At 43.4% G+C, this 16,846-nt stretch overlaps 1 protein-coding gene across 1 annotated transcript in view; it reads right to left on the bottom strand.

The window, feature by feature from the left end:
* Window positions 1-11,777, bottom strand: part of PLEC (plectin) — a 175,788-nt gene extending 164,011 nt beyond the window's left edge. The window contains exon 1 of the mRNA XM_078604279.1: window positions 11,024-11,777. Coding sequence (XP_078460405.1) covers window positions 11,024-11,114 — 91 coding nt within the window. The 5' untranslated portion in view covers window positions 11,115-11,777. The remainder of the gene's footprint in view (window positions 1-11,023) is intronic.
* Between the last annotated feature and the right edge of the window lie 5,069 nt (window positions 11,778-16,846).

Raw genomic sequence — 16,846 nt, 5'->3', positions numbered from 1 at the left:
ATAATATATAATTGCATCAACTCGTGTGTGTGTGAGAACTGAAAATGTAAAATGAAAGCAAATGATATGCTCCTGTTAAATGCGTGTCGTGGAGCGGTGGCGCAGTGGTTAGCATCCTGCGCTCTGACCCAGCAACTGGGGTTCGATTCCCGGCTGTGGCCAGGATAAGTATGAACCAATTCTGGGCCCTTCCTTCACCAGCTTGCAATGATCAATGTGGGGAAGTATGGAGAAAAAAACCACCCATGAAAGCCTTCATCCAGCAGTGGGTTGACAAACGGCTGCAACTTGTTGAATTCATTTTGTTGCAGTTGGGCTACAGCAGCAAACAAAACTGCACAAATGAAACAACAAAAATAAACAATACAAACCAGACTAAAATTACGTGAATAAAATCAAGTATGGCATCAAATCACACCCCTAAATCGTGAAAATGTATCGAATCACAGGGGTGTTGAATCAATATAGAACATTTTTATATTTTGTTTTCCATTTCACTGAAACATTTTATAGTATGCACCTGTACTTAATTAACAGCAACATTTCTAAATGTTTTAACATACATTTTTTGGAAAATTGGCTATTCTGACCCCCAACAGGGTCAACTTAACAATCTCCTAAAATTACACTCGCAGTGTTTTCACAGTCTTGAGTTCCACACAAATAGACGAATGGAAGAACGCTCAGAACTTCAGAACGTGCCCTTAGCCGGAGAAGTTAAGTCAGCTGTTCTTGCCGCCCTACAGACCCGGTGATCCCTTGACACCGTTTGCGAACTGGTGTCCGCACACAAACTTGACCGAGAACGAAATGCCCTGACAACTCGGTGCTCAGGAATAGTTGAGGAGAGACTGAGTGGTCTTGTGGGCCGGCGGTCCACCTGTCTTGCAAGGCTCAGAGGTTCGTTTTCGTCAGCTAACAACTTCGACGCTGGGTTTTTTTTGACGGCATTGCCAAGTCCAACTGGGCATTCCTGTTTCCTATGGATAACCAAAAAGTGCCTTTGGGAACAGGCATGGATCCTATAGCATGGTAATGTTGTTATTTTAGCTCTGTCTTCATCAGTCAAGATGGGAAAATTTGCTTGTATGCGTCTGTCACGTGGTGGACATTGCCTTTTCGCTACAAAATGTGACTAATTTTATTTTTTAAAATAATTACAGTTGGCAGGAGCCAATTACATGCACAAAGATTCATATCTGTCCAGCTTACATAGGAAAATACTTGGAAACTTAAAAAGGGCGTGGTCAAGTAATATGAGATATGACCACATCAGAAAATGTAATAAACCCCTAAAAAGTGTGACTCTTTTCAGAATGACTCCAACTCATTAACGATGGTCGCTTTGGTGAACTTAAACTTAATAAAAAAAATCCTGAGTGGTCTGAATATTGCCCGTAATTTTCCACCTTCAGCGGCGGCACTGTGGCCAGTGTGCCCGACACGCTAAACGCGGTGACCTCAGTTTGATTCCCAACCACGTCTATCTTCGGTTGAGAGCAATATCTGGACTGGTCCAGCGCCCTCGCTTCACCAACCCACCAACACTGCCGAGCGTGGTGAAGCACGGTCAAACAACCTCTGTAACTTTTCGATTTAAAGCTTTCGTGACTGCAGGGATTCATCTTCTTGGTTCTTTCGGTAAAGTCACGTAGAAGGGAAGAAATAAAATAATAAAAAATACAACATTATTATGTTTTATTTTTATTATTTTAGCCATTATTATGTTTTATTTTTATTATGTTATTACTTCCCTTCTACGTGACTTTACCGAAAGAAGAACCAAGAAGATGAACCTCTGTAACTAACACGGCACGTGGAGGCCTTCAGCCGCTAGTGGATTGACGAAGCAGCTATCCATTATTCTCGTTCTGCGACATTCTGAAGCACAGAACCCTCTACTACAGAACGTTGCTAGGAACAAATGGCTTATATTTCGGCTCAGTGGGGAGTGTTTCATGATTAATTTAGGCATTCTACAAGCGGTAAGCCAAAAGTCTGTGCTGCAGAGGTCGCAAACGGGTTTTGATTCCCTACCCGTACCCTACCCGAAATGAGTGACAAACGGTTACTCACCAGTGACTCACGCCCTACCCGTACCCGGCCGCACCAGGGTCGCAAACGGGTACCCGTACCCGTACCTGGCCGGGTACGGGTAGCCGGGTATCGGGTAGGGTACGGGTATCGGATACCCGGTTGAGACCTCTGCTGTACTGTAACAGACTCACGCTATATACCACTTTCATTGAACTGCAAGGAGTGTGTTGTAATGTGTATTATACTAAAATCATTGCAAAGAGTTAATGAAATTGCCCGATGGAACAAAAACCCTGCACATGTATTGTTACTTAAAATCAACAAACACAAAGTCACAATGCAAAACTGGCCGTATACCAGCAGTGAAACAATGAGTTGAGTCATGAATTGGTAATCCATCCTTGAGTTAAATTAGACATGCATCAAATCACACGCCTGTAAGAATCAATGAAACTTGTTTAAATCCGTACCTGCTGATGTTCACTGCATTATTATAATAATTCATGATTGCAGGAGGGCAGTGGACCAGTGTTGTGGGGATTGGGTGCAGGTGAGTCTTCTCTACTCAGCAATGTAGTCATGCTCATGCACCATGAAGAAGGACCACTGCCAAAAACGTCGCCAATTATATATACATTTCTGCTTTCAAGGCCACATTGTTGTTGACAAGTGTGTTGAGTTCTTTGAATTAATTGTGCCTATGCACCACTGCCAACGCAGCATATCCAAATAATTAGTTTAAATAGTGTACGGCATGCCCTCGTTATTCACGAACTTGGTACCTACGATTTTGACTATCATCGAATCGCATCCGGAACTCGAGGCGACTGCATCGACAGATAGGTTGTCGTAGGCCATTATAAGATATATATATCTGCGACATTTGCTCTTCACGAGGGCGCCACCGTAGAGAGATGTTAACTATCTCGCCTGGTGTACAGGAGTTCGTGGGTTCGACCCTGACGCCTTGTATATTTGGAGTTTGCGTGGTCTCTCTCTCCCCGTGGTCGCGTGGATTTTTTTCTCCGGGTCCTCCGGTTTTTCCCTCCACATTTAGAATAAACATACGTTTGGAGTATTTGGCTGCTATCAATTTTCATAAGGGCGATAAGCCACTTCGTTGAGCTATCATTAGTGGCCAGCTCGCTTTTGAAAAAGAGCTATATAGCTCAGTGAGCCTTACCTGGTGAAAATAGTATCCGTCGTGAATAACGAGGGAATCCTGTAGTGAAATTATTGAACACTCACTGCGTTTTTATTTGTAGGGAGCGTACGTAGATTCATTTCTCTCTTCACCAATATTGACCCACTCAGATTGGCCGTTCATTTAAAGTCATTACGAGACCTAACTTATGACCGTGTGAAATAGTACCAGAGTAACATGCTGGCACCATGCCAATGTTGTATGCGATACTGGAATGTAGCAATAATTCTTAACATTTCTTTCCCTGCCAGGAGTCGATACATCCGATTGCCTTTTTTTTCGGAACATATTTGACATTTTATGGTTTTTTTAGAGTCATAGTTTTTTAAAGAAACTTCTGAAATACCTTTCAAAGCTTAAACAAACTGCCACATGAACAAGAACTTAGACAATATACACTGACTGCTCGGCCATTTCAATAGGTGCATTGTGAAGTGACATGGTGCCGTTTAGATATCACACCAAAAATAACAACAACAACACATTGTTGAGTGAAATACTCAGGGAGGATGGACACATCGCTTCATCTATTAATATCGATTCTTATGCTCATCACACCCAGGTAATTGCAAACTCCGGTCATCCTCGCCGCGGCTTTTGCTAACCATCGGACAAAGACGATCACCGCATCACGCACTTTCATTTGCACTTCTTTGGTCGTCTGGAGCGCTCTTCCTTCCGATATTAGGAAGCCACTGGAGCTATACACTTTTAAATATAGATTGAAAACTGATTTTTTTTTTACTGCTTTTTCTGTTTAATTTGCTGTCCTTCCCCCGTACCTCAGATTAGCACGTTTGGCTACGTACGGTGTGAAAGAAGTTCAACATACGTACATGTCGCCGGTTTATTCGATCTCTCAGCGTGGCAGTTGATACAATGGTTCACGTTCCCTAATATCCCCCCCGCCTCTGTCTACACAGCAGTACAAATGGGCGCGCCAGCGTTATTTGATCGGCATGATACATGCGGTGGTGTAAAATATTGGTACTCACACCCCTTCAAAAATGCCTGGCCTGCATGACAGAGGAGGCCAATGCACCATCGAGAGAGGCCCTCTACAGCACCCTCTAGAGCAGCGGTGACCAACTGGCATCTTCCGACCCACATGGCTCTCACCACATGAGTTCTAGATTTGAAACTTTTGTGACAGCAACGGTTCCACCTGAAGACGGAAGCTTGTGTTGCCTCCGAAACGTCGTGATTTTTATTTTATTTTAATTTTACTTTTATTAATTTAATTTTTTTTTACCTACGTGACTTTACCGAAAAAACCTAAGAATACACCACATGAGGCTCTATGGAAGGGGCATAACGTCGTACATGTCGTCACGGTAGCAAACAATAATGAATGTCTCCCATGCTGTGCCGAAAACTGTCAATATATGTACACTTATGCATACACTTTTTGAGTCTTGGTCTGTTCCAGGTTGGCCACGCCTGCTCTCATGCAATATCTTCTGCAAGCAGAGGCATGCGCAAGCAATTGCATGGCTGAACTCTTTAATGTTTTACGTTATCGGTTTGAATTGGCTCAAAACCATCACTTATCTGTAATGAGTAAAAGTGCTCGGGACTGAATATTGAATAATGTTTTTTTTTCTTTTTGCCTGTAATTTAATTTTCTTTAGCATCTTGTTGAGAAGAAAAAAAAAACTCACTCACAAACCCATCATTATTGCCAAATATCATGAGATATTCCAAAGGTATATTGAAATAATAATACATGATTACTCTAAATGGAAAATGTTAACTACCATATTCTTAGGTTTTTTCGGTAAAGTCACGTAGGTAAAACATTAAAATTAATAAAAGTAAAATAAAATAAAAATCACGACGTTTCGGAGGCAACACAAGCTTCGGTCTTCAGGTGGAACCGTCACAACCACGACCGCTGTATCAAGTAAATGAGAGATTAACTACCATTTGCTGATATTGCAGTTAATACAGCACCATTGTTTTTCATGTAAAAAAATTCCACCGCCCTTGACAGAGCATGATCAGTTCCTTGGCAGCTTTTCAGATGCACGTTTGAAAATACACAGGAGGTCATGTGCCTCTTGAATGGCATGGCATCACCTTTCACTTTGTTATCACTGCTGTGACAGAACCACTCGAGTCTTTGGTCTTATTCCGCTCAAGTGTTAGGGTTGTATACGTGTTTGGGGCAAGGGTGAAACTCGGAGGCTGTGCGTGGGACGCGAGTTTGCTACGTGAATATTCAGCCTCATCGAGTCAATATCTCACGCTAAGGACGTGGTGTAAAGTTGCATGGGCAGTTTCATAACTGAGAGTGCACGACACACCCCCAGAACTTATCAGTAAATACCGACGTTTATGCCGCAGGTAACCCTCGGGTGAAAGCAATTTTAGTGACCTTTTTAAAACGTTCCTTTCAAAGAAAGGGGCTGTCATTTATGGTCTCTATATTTTTAACGTGAAACAGGCAGGAGCACCACCCTCGTAATGGTCAAGGGGAAATGAAAAATTCAAAGTCACAGGTTCAGTGGGAGAGCCGCCTACTTAGAGGATTTCTCTACGGATGTTATTTTCTACTCGTAGAAAAATCCACATGTAAAAAAGAAAGGTCCATGCTGACTTATTCCATATATTATTTTTAACGTTAAAAACTTAGAGGGGTTGATATCGATTGGCCTGTATACCTTTATTTATTTCAATTACAGGATAATGCTGCATAATGGATCCTATGCCAAAATCCAGAATGCGTATAGGATCCTATAAGTGACGTAACGGTATAACAATAAATCCTGGAATGCCCTGCATATCCCTCGCTATTTAACAAATAATGTATGGGAATTGTGTTGCTACCACACTATTGTTGTGTAATAATGTACGTTGTATTGGCAATTACACTCTATTATATTAACACCACGAGTACACTTTTTTATTGTGTTTTGTATGAATATTATTTATTACTGCGTTACAACTATATTGTATAATATATTTTTCATTAACCAAACAAGCCTTCTTAAACTTTTGGATTCATTTTCAGACAGGTCCTGCTTTGGAAAATTTGGCCAGATCGTTTCTGAATGTTGATGCTGCTTTTTATGTTTAGTTTGTTGTCCTTCCCCTGCACCTCCGATTAGCACCATAGATGTTGAATTTCTCTCGCACCATACGTAACCAATCGTGCTAATCGAAGGTACATACATATGCGTGAAAATATATGTGAAAGCCCCAGAGCAAACCCAAACGTACAAGTTGAAGAAAACTCAACTCCACACAATTAAGTCTCTAACTAAGTTCAGTTACAGAGAGAAAGAGGAAGTCCAGTCATCGGCAGAGGAAAAATAGGAAGTTCATCAAGCCTGAGCTTGAACAGGGTCAAGGAGTCAATAGTATGGATGGCTAAGGGAAGGGAGTTCCAGACTCTGGGGGCAGCTATATCATCACATGTATAATGCCAGCATAACATCCCTATGGTGACTTGTGTATTCTTCATAAGTTACAAGTTTACGATATGAAACACTGTCGTTGTCTTTGTGACAATTTAATAATGGCATTTGTCAAACAATAGTTGCGCAATGAGCACTGCGATTTGTATCGTAACCATTTATGTATATTTTAAGATGTCAAATATGTATGACTGAATCACAATGTTATAACAATGGACGATGCCAATGTCTATTTAGGTTCTGAGCCAGTGGAAAAAAAATGTTTTCCAATGTCATGACAACTACTACAAAGATCTTCTTGGTTCTTTCGGTAAAGTCACGTAGAAGGGAAGTAATAAAATAAAAATAAACATAATAAAATAATTCTCACGACGTTTCGGCCACAACGCAAGCAGCCGTCCTCAGGCTCACGTCGTGAGAATTATTTTATGTTTAATTTTTATTGTGTTATTACTTCCCTTCTACGTGACTTTACCGAAAGAACCAAGAAGATGAATCCCTGCAGTCAGGAAAGCTTTAAATCGAAATACTACAAAGATGGTCACTGCATCGCACGCTTTCAGATGCGCATCTGCAGCCGTCTGAAATGCTCTTCCTTCCGATATTAGGAAGCCACTGGAGCAATGCCCTTTAAAATTTAGAATGAAAGCACAGTTTTTTTGGAACTGCTTTTTCTGTTTAGTTTGTTGTCCTTCCCCAGCACCTCTGGTTGGCTATGTAAGGTGCGAAAGAAGATCAACATACATACTGTACAGACAATTGCCCCCCATGTGTTTTCCACGTTTCGCTCCATTTGCCGGCCGCTTCTTGTGCAGGAAGCACAAAGCTCGCAGCGCGTGGAGCAAGACTTCGGATATCACGTCGAAAAGCACGCGACCCGACCCGAAAGCACAACACAACGGAGAGCTACAGAGCACAACCGCGAAACCCCACGCAGCAGAACGACTGGTTACTTCCCTAACAAGCATTGCTGCCGCTTAGTGTTTTTTTAACAAAGTCAAGTCAAAGTGAAATCCGCTCATCTCCCGTTTACACCCCTGAGCCAGTTGGTGAAAATTCCACATTCCTACCGTGTTGACTTCTTCACGCCAAGTGAAACTCATTTTTACTTTTCGTTTTTTTCGGTAAAGTCACGTAGGTAGAAAATGAATTAAAATGAAAACAACTAAATTAAATCACGACGTTTCGGGCGCAACACAAGCGTCCGTCTTCAGTTGGGGACAGACACAGCAAAAGAACAACCGCTGAAGTGTGCCTGTGTCTGTCCCCACCTGAAGACGGACGCTTGTGTTGCGCCCAAAACGTCGTGATTTAACTTAGTTGTTTTCATTTTAATTTATGTTATTTTTCTATCTACGTGACTTTACCGAAAAAACCAAAGAGTATGGATCCTTGCACTCACGAAAACTTCAAATCTAGAAAAAAACTCATTTTATCGACCCACTCCACAACCAGAATCTGAACTTGTAAATTTCCGTGTGCTGAGTTACCTGGCCACCGGTTGTCATCTTAAGTGCTTGCACCGCTCACCCGCGATGTACGTATCGGAGAGTAAAAGCCCCAACGATTGTTCAGAGCATTCATTACGATGTTTAGGCCCCTCGGTTTCACCCCCCATCCATGTTTTTGTTCTTTCTCCTGCAGGGGTATCAGAGCTTAGGAAGACAACGGGGTTGTAGAGTTTATTAAAACATGCGGTTGGGGACAGGTTTTCATTGCACTGCAATCCGTGATGTGTGTTTGTGCTGGTCCCCCCCCCCACCCTTTCATATTATCTGTGTCGTCGTTGGCGAATAGTCTTGTTCGTTCAATACTCTTGAAACAAACAAAAGAGAGGCTGAACAACAACAAAAAGCCTGCCTGGCCTGCCTGCTTGTCCCGGGTGGAACTATTAACATAATTTTGTCTTCACTATGCCCAGATGCGGGGGTCTCCGGAGGCGCGTTGGGAGTGCAAACGATTCGTGAGCGCGCTTCGCTACGCAGGGAGTGTAATGCGATGATAATAATACAAAAAAATCGTAACAAATCACACCGACGATTCCGTCGCAATTCCGCGTTCATTGTACTGCAACGCCCCTTCTTCATCATCATCATCCTGCTCCTCTGCGATGATTGACAGGCGCGGATGTGGGCTTGGGGAGAGAGGGAGGTGGTGGTGGTGCTGGGATGATCGCGCGTTTGCGCACGGGCTCAGCAAGTGTAGCGTTACAGGCATCACATGGACACACGAGGAGTTTGTTGGGTGGGGTGGTGGGGGGTGCCTGGCTCGTTTAATGCGCTCCGGCCGAAGCACCCGTTTTTATATAGAAGTGTTTTATTTTAGACTGCGGGGCGTTATCGCGGCTAAGTGGCGTTCTTCATGCGAGTACAGTAAGCGAGCCTCCTCCAAATACAGCATCTACACTTGACACTTGTAAGTGTGTGTGTGGGGGGGGGAGAGACAAATTGGGGGAGACAAAGGCGGCCGGGCGTGTCGCTCGCCACCCACCCGCTTGTGTGCCGTGCCGGTCTTCATAGGTGCTGCTCGCTAACAGCACTTGCCCCAACAGTCTGTTAAGGCTACACGGGGGAAGCTTTGCCTTTGTGTTTAACACTTACAGGCTATGGATAGGTCAGTTGCACGCGAATGCACGGAGCAATTTAAAAGCACTTTCATCATTTACAGGCCCTTTGTTGATCCAGTGACGAATGGAGTCTGTGTCGGTCTTGGGAGTTGTTTGACTATACTGCTCAGTGAGGGTTAGTGAAAGGGATCCCAAGATCATCTTAGGTATCACCGTTGAACTTGGCCAGGGAATGAACTCTACCTGTTTTCCAGGTTGCTAACTCATCAGTCCACCGCCGCTTACCCAAGCATTGCCAACTGTCCCGGTTTTTCCCAGGATCGCCCTCTTCTCGAGGCAGCTGCCATCCTGGGAAATATGTAAGTCTTACCGGGACTTCAAAGGCGTCGGCGTTTCTGTCGCTTGCGTAATAAGATGAATACAAATACACAGACACACACTCTCTAGGCAATGCATGCACATACGTTTCTCCCCTCTTCTGGTATTTGGGAGATATTATTTTTGTCCTTCGACGGGTTATTGTTGTCTGTAGCTCACGAAAGGTGGACATCCCGAGATAGACCCCCGAACATTAAAATGATGCTTTACTCCACTCTAAAACATACTCGTTTGTGTATTAAATATGCATGAACGATGTTGTATACAGTACTATACGGATTAGCTTGAAGTGCTCAAACAAGCATTGGGGCAATTCCCATGTCTACTCGTGGTGGAAATTCCACATTCTCATGGTGGATCAATGGTCGTATGTGACAACATCGATATTCATACTATTGCTGCATACACGGTGTATATACTTTAAACATGTGTGGGACATACACTACACAACATGCTTGTGTATATACCACAAGTGTGGAGTGCAATTGTGTAGACACACACACAGTGCCCAATGAATGACATCACCCAAAAAAATCAGCCTTTCAAGCATGTAATGCATTTTAATGGGCCCACATTGTTTCCTTGCAAATGTAAAAGTAACCAATTGAACAGCCCTCTACAGCCACATACAACCCGCATTCATTGTCCACATAATAACAAGCAAACTAACTACAGCCTATAAAACACACACACTCAACCACCATGCACAGTACAGTCCTACTTGAATGTCAGTAACACCAAAACACATTGCAACGTGATCGGCGAGCCCCCCTATTGTGACTGCGGTTTCAAACTCACAACAATGAACGGCTGCAGAGGAAGTTAAAGAGAGGAGGAGGAGGAGAGGAGCGCTGCGTAGTAGCCACATACAAAGACAAAAAATCACCCGTATAGCCTTTAAAGACTGTTGAGGTGGATAGAAGGGGTGGATAGCACCACGCCCGGCCGCCTTTGTCTCCCCAGTGGCGATGATTTTATTTACACGCCGCACCAGGTTACTCGTTTGAGGCTGAGTTGGCCGTGAGCGGGGGTCGAACTCGGATAGCCGGGTTCCGCAGCGCGCTAACCGCTGCGCCACCGCTCCTTACAGGCTCTCTCACACACACACGCGTGTACATACACACGCGTGTGTACACACGCGTGTGTATGTGTACACACACGTGAACACACACACGCGTGTTTACACACACATGTGCCTGTACACGTTCACACACACGTGAACACACACGCGTGTGTGAGCGTGTTCACGCGTGTGTGTTCACGTGTGTGTACACGTGTGTGTACAGGCACACACATGTGTGTACACGTGTGTGTACAGGCACACACATGTGTGTACACGCACACACACGCGCGTGTACACGCACTCACACACACGCGCGTGTACACACACACACGCGTACACCAGTCTCCGCTTGTTACCTTTGTGCCTTCCCAGGACGTCTTCGTAGGCTTGCACTATGTCCTGCTCTTCCAGAGGCGACCTGTACGAGAGTTTGCCCGGGGCATCCATTCTCCCGCCTCCTTTCCTGTCCGTCCGTCGGCTGCCCCTTGCGTGAGCTGCCCACTCACCCAACCCTGTGCCTCACCAACCCCCCTCCTCCTCCTCTCTCTCTCGTCAGGATGTCGCCGGCTGCTCTCCTTTGTTGAATTGCCTCCGATCGTTGCCTTGCCCGTGCCTCTTATGAATGGGGCCCCGCAAGCCACTGGAAGAGTGACCCCGCGCTCAGCCGACTTGAGCAGCCTCTCAGCTGTTGCCCAACACCCGAATCGGGCCACGTGTATCAGCTGGCAATGCAATAATGACAACCGTGCACCTTTAAGGTAGGCGTCGCTGGAAAATTCCTGCACTAAAGAGTCGTACATACACGGATACCGGCATATATACGCATTAGTATCCCTCCTGCTATAATCAATATACGTTCTACTGATATAGTACGGTTCTATTATTCTATGTATATTACGATTCTATGCATGCATCACCATATGGTGTGTCCGTAATTATGTTAGTACTCATGTGTGTGTGTATATATAACTGCTGTAGCCCCTGCCTTCACTACACACTCTCTCTGTGTGTGTGAGCCAGTGTGTTTAGGATACTGGCCAGAAAGTGGCGAAGCCGAGGTGTTTTTAAGGGCCCAGTGGTCACTGAACCGCCGCCCACAAGATTCCCTTCATTGCCCGCTGGAGCTTCTCTCCCAACTCGTTCCGATGGCCCCCCACCCACCCACCCCGCTCCCTCCCGCCCCACAACTGCACGCCCGGGTGGCCCCTCGTGTGGTGGAGTCACAGCCAGACGGGGTGGAGGGGGGGGCACGCCTGCCAGAGCTGCCCGTCAAACCCAGACCGTCACACCCGCTAGCGTAGCAACCACACTACTACCACCACCACCTAACAGCCACCCACCACTGCCGGATTGTCCTAGTAGTACGAGTAGCTACACGTGTAGCTACGCGCCCCGCACTTTCAAGGGCCCCGCGCTAAATGCTTTCAAGCTGTCAGTTCCGGTTCAGTGATTCTACACTTGCTCTATTACTATAGTACTATACTGCCTTCAACTTTTATGAACGACTGGGCGTTTAAGGTTGGCGATGTGTCGTGTTCTCTGGCTGTATAGCAAATAAAAAAAATACAATTACTTCACTATGCAAGTAAAACATTTAATTGATATTTTTCTTATTTAGGGCCCCTTTATAACATATGCTACAGGCCCCGCACTAGCTTAATCCGGCAATGCCACCCACCATTCCGACCTTGGCAGGAGTGACAGTCCAAAAAGCCTCTCGTTCTACCCCTGTAATGTGGTTTTTATATATATAGGCATGATAGCCACTCGAGGACTGTGTTGTGTGCGTGTGTGGACTTATTTGTACGTCTCACTTCTCTGCCACCTGTGTATTTGCAAATTAAGTCCTCGTCACGTTTGTTTTGGCCAGGGGTGGGGGACGTCCGGCCCGCGAGCCGTATAAGGCCCGCGAAATCATTTGGTCTGACCCTGCCAAGGCAACCGCAGGCGGGACTCGAAATTCAATAAATCTAGAAGCAAACCTGGAAAAGCAGTTACGAGTAGCAACATCATCAATACCAGCTAACATCACACGCCTCACCAAAGAGAATCAATTACAGCCATCACATTAGGGGTGATTTAATTAAATGTTTGACCAAACATAACAGGCACATTTTAAAGTTGATAATTTTGTATGGCCCGCCAATGACGTTATAAATATCCAAATGGCCCTTGGCAGAAAAAAGGTTCTCCACCCATGGACTTTTGACTGATGCGAAACGGTAGTCGTAGTTTTAGTGGCTTGGCTACAGCGTGCTGATATACTTTATCCAGTGTACAATTGTCTAATTATTAACTCGTTCAATACGTTAAATGGGCTTTCGGGGAAAAAAAAACAAATGGTAAACTAACATGCATTGACTTTGCACTCCGAGCACAGAATGCACAACCAGTATTGATGGAGCTCATATCTGGGGGATGCGAGCTCTTACTGCTACTGTCAATAAGCCACCACACACTGTATACATTGATTAAGCAACGCTGCTAACAACATCGTAAGTACGCGCATACCTTTAAACTACAGGGTAGTGAAGCGCTCGGAGAGATCTATGTACGACAGTTCAAACCACATGACTCCGTCAAACAAAGCTCACTTGCTCCCACGCTCTGAGCACTTGAGCCCCATCACTGAGCCCTGCAACAATGGAATGAATGAGATTAGCTCCTGCAGTGACACTCAACAGAAAGAAGTAGGATTTTCAAAATAATTCTAACGGATGTAAGCAAGTAATAATAATACTCGTACACAATATTTTGCATGCATACGACTCTTCAATAACCAGGCATCTCAAAGCGCCCTTACATCACGTCTCAACCATTGGAAGGACAACACCCCCCCCCCCCCCGTAGCAGAAATGCCTGTATGGTACAAGGTGGCAGCAGCAGCGGCCTAGAAGTGGGCATTAGTCTGTCAGTAGGGGGCGATGTAAATTTGTGATAACTTTGGAATCATGTTTAACATTCTTAGGTTTTTTCGGTAAAGTCACGTAGGTAAAAAATTAAAATTAATAAAAGTAAAATAAAAATAAAATAAAAATCACGACGTTTCGGAGGCAACACAAGCTTCCGTCTTGTGTTGCCTGCAAAACGTCGTAATTTTTATTTTATTTTTATTTGACTTTTATAATTTTTTATTTAAATTGTTTACCTACGTGACTTTACCGAAAAAACCTAAGAATATGAATCCTTGCAGTCACGAAAGCTTCAAATCTAGAATGTTTAACATTGGCAAATTTGGACCATGAAGTCGGTCCACAATGACCTACACTAATCTCTGCAACAAGAGGCAAAACTGCTGCTACTGAGCAATGTCACCACCCCACTGTTATGTCTCCATATATGCGTATATTGCATTGAAGTACACAACCTATTTGGCTATCGAGACCAATATTTTTCAAACAGCATTTGTTTAAGCGAGTGAACTCTTGCCCTGCTTTTACCCCCTGGGTCTCATCAGCTGTCAAGGCTTGTTAAGCGAATGCTGCTGGATTAGCCGGTGTTGTTGGGAAGAGTACTCCATAGAAAATATGGGATCCTGTCCAACACTGTAACGGAGAACTTTGAAGCCAACGTCCACTCTAATCAATGATTACACTGGTCAACACACTTTTTCTGGCATAAGGTATTCCAACGGTTTTAATGTAATTTTGGGGTGCTGATTCCAAATCTGGCATCAGTTTTTGTCTATCACATCAAGTTTTTTGAGATATCAAATATTGTATTTTCAATAAAAACTGCAGAAGAAAAATATTAAATAAATGTGGATATTTACATAAAATTATATTATAAACACACTATCCTAAAAATACAGCACCATATTTTAACACTAAAGCAGTCACTGACTCGCATAAAAATGAGATGTGATAGAGCAAATCTGAGATCAGATTTGGAATCAGAACCCTGAAATTAGTCTAAAACAGCTGCAAAAGTCCAGGCCAGAAAAATTTTTGTTTTTTTTTCGTTGACCAGTGTTATTTCCATATACTATTGTAGGAGGCTTAGTTTTATTCATAGGGATGAGGCACAGTCAGGTGGTATGTTTTGTATACGTACAGTACAGCATAGGCAATGGGTACAGCTGTATCATTGTGAAATTTCCAATTGAAAATATTGATCTGGACATTTTACAGCCAAAATATTGATTTATTTTTTCTTTCCCATCTCAGATATAAATACTATTCTCACACACTCTATACACTGTATATCCATGCGACTGCACATATGCAAGTGCAAATGTTCACTGGAACATTCTTCGGCATTAAAATGTAATTCTGTCCTAAAGGTCAAAACTTTTTTTGTTCAATATTCAAACTTTTCAACATCATTGTGTGATGCTACATGTGAAGTTATGAATTCGTAAAAGTTAAAACTTGTCAAAGATGGGATTTTTGCTACTTAACGGTGTTTATAATGCAATAGCGTGGCATGCTATATGCTTAACACTGGTAATCCAGCACTTTGGAAGCAAGAGAGAGTAGATGTATATATGATGAACTTATTTTGCACCGTAGATCACATAGATATGGGTAACGCCAAAACTAAGAGGGCTGCACGGTGTCCAGGATGTGGGAGCACAGCAAATTGGCTTGTCTACCTGTCTGTGTACTTGTCTGTGTAGGCGTTTGAGTTGTAACCCCTTGTATGGTTAGGTTTTCTCTGAGTTCTCTACTTTAAATTTCGATTTAAAGCTTTCGTGACTGCAGCGATTCATCTTCTTGGTTCTTTCTGTAAAGTCACGTAGAATGGAAATAATAAAATAATAAAAATAAAACATAATAAAATAATTCTCACGACGTTTCGGCCACAACACAAGCAGCCGTCCTCAGGTGAAGAACAGGTCTGTCGATAAGACAGACTCTGTCTTATCGACAGACGGCTGCTTGCGTTGTAGCCGAAACGTCGTGAGAATTATTTTATTATGTTTTATTTTTATTATTTTATTATTCTCTACTTTAGTTTCCTTCCAAACGCTATTCAATCGTCCTAAATTATCCAAACATCTCAATGCATGAGCCTCCTAGGAAAAAGTCGGAAGACTCAGCAAAGCGTTCCTGGTTGGATGAACAAATTTTATTTTTCTAAATACAGTAATTATTTTATGTTTTACTCTGAAACTTGGCGCACGATGCAAAGTATTTCTCATCGTCAAACGAACTTCTCTTTTTCTTTTGAAACTTTCCTGAGTGCAGGAATCCATACTCTTTGGTTGTTTCGGTAAAGTCACGTAGATAGAAAATGAATAGATCGCGACGTTTCGATCGCAACACAAGCGACCGAAGGTGAGCTCACCTGAAGACGGTTGCTTGTGTTGCGATCGAAACGTCGTGATCTGTTAATTTTCTATCTACTTGACTCTACCGAAAGAACCAAAGAGTACGAACTTCTCTTCCATTCGTGGACATTCCACATTTCTATATAAAAGAGGACCAGTTTGTCCAGAACACAACCACGAATGACTTCAAACCAAGCCGTGCAGGCTCATCTGATGGTGCTCATCTGTCTGACCTCGGAGAGATTAAGATAAAGAGCCGAGTCAACGCCGACTCGAGATTTGAACTCGCAAGAGCATCACCAATTTGAGCCTGCTGCTTTAACCGCCTGTGCGACAACCTGGACCTTTTTTCGGTAAAGTCACGTAGGTAAAAATAAATAATAATAATTTGACAGGTACTATTCTACTTTACCGAGTGTTGATATCCCCAGCGTTAAGCAGTACTCTCCTTTTTGCAGTTGGATTGTCAACCAACACCGGGTACAACAACATGTGCACCTATTTGTTCTCTTTCAGCCCCCCCCCAACACGTTCCATTCATTGGCTACCACATTCAGATAAGCCCCTCCCCCCTCCCCCCTTAACTTGTATTTAAGAGCTTGTCTCTTGGAATTTTGCCTCACTTGATACAGTAAATCTGGCTGTGACGGTCCCACCTGATGACAGAGACTTGTGTTGCCTCCGAAACGTCGTGATTTATAATTTTATTTCTATTATTATTTATATTATTTTTATTATTTATTTTTACCTACGTTTCGACTGCAACACAAGCAATCATCATCAGGGGTGAAATCCACAGCAAGAACATTTTCTTGCTGCGGATTTCACACCTGATGATGATTGCGAAACGTCGTGAGAATTTGTATTGTTTTATATTTGTATTATTTTATTATTTCCCTTCTACGTG

The sequence above is a fragment of the Lampetra planeri genome, chromosome 22 (assembly GCF_965212315.1).
Source record: "Lampetra planeri chromosome 22, kcLamPlan1.2.h2, whole genome shotgun sequence".
Lineage (NCBI taxonomy): Eukaryota > Metazoa > Chordata > Hyperoartia > Petromyzontiformes > Petromyzontidae > Lampetra > Lampetra planeri.
This window is presented reverse-complemented; position numbering and strand designations above follow the sequence as displayed.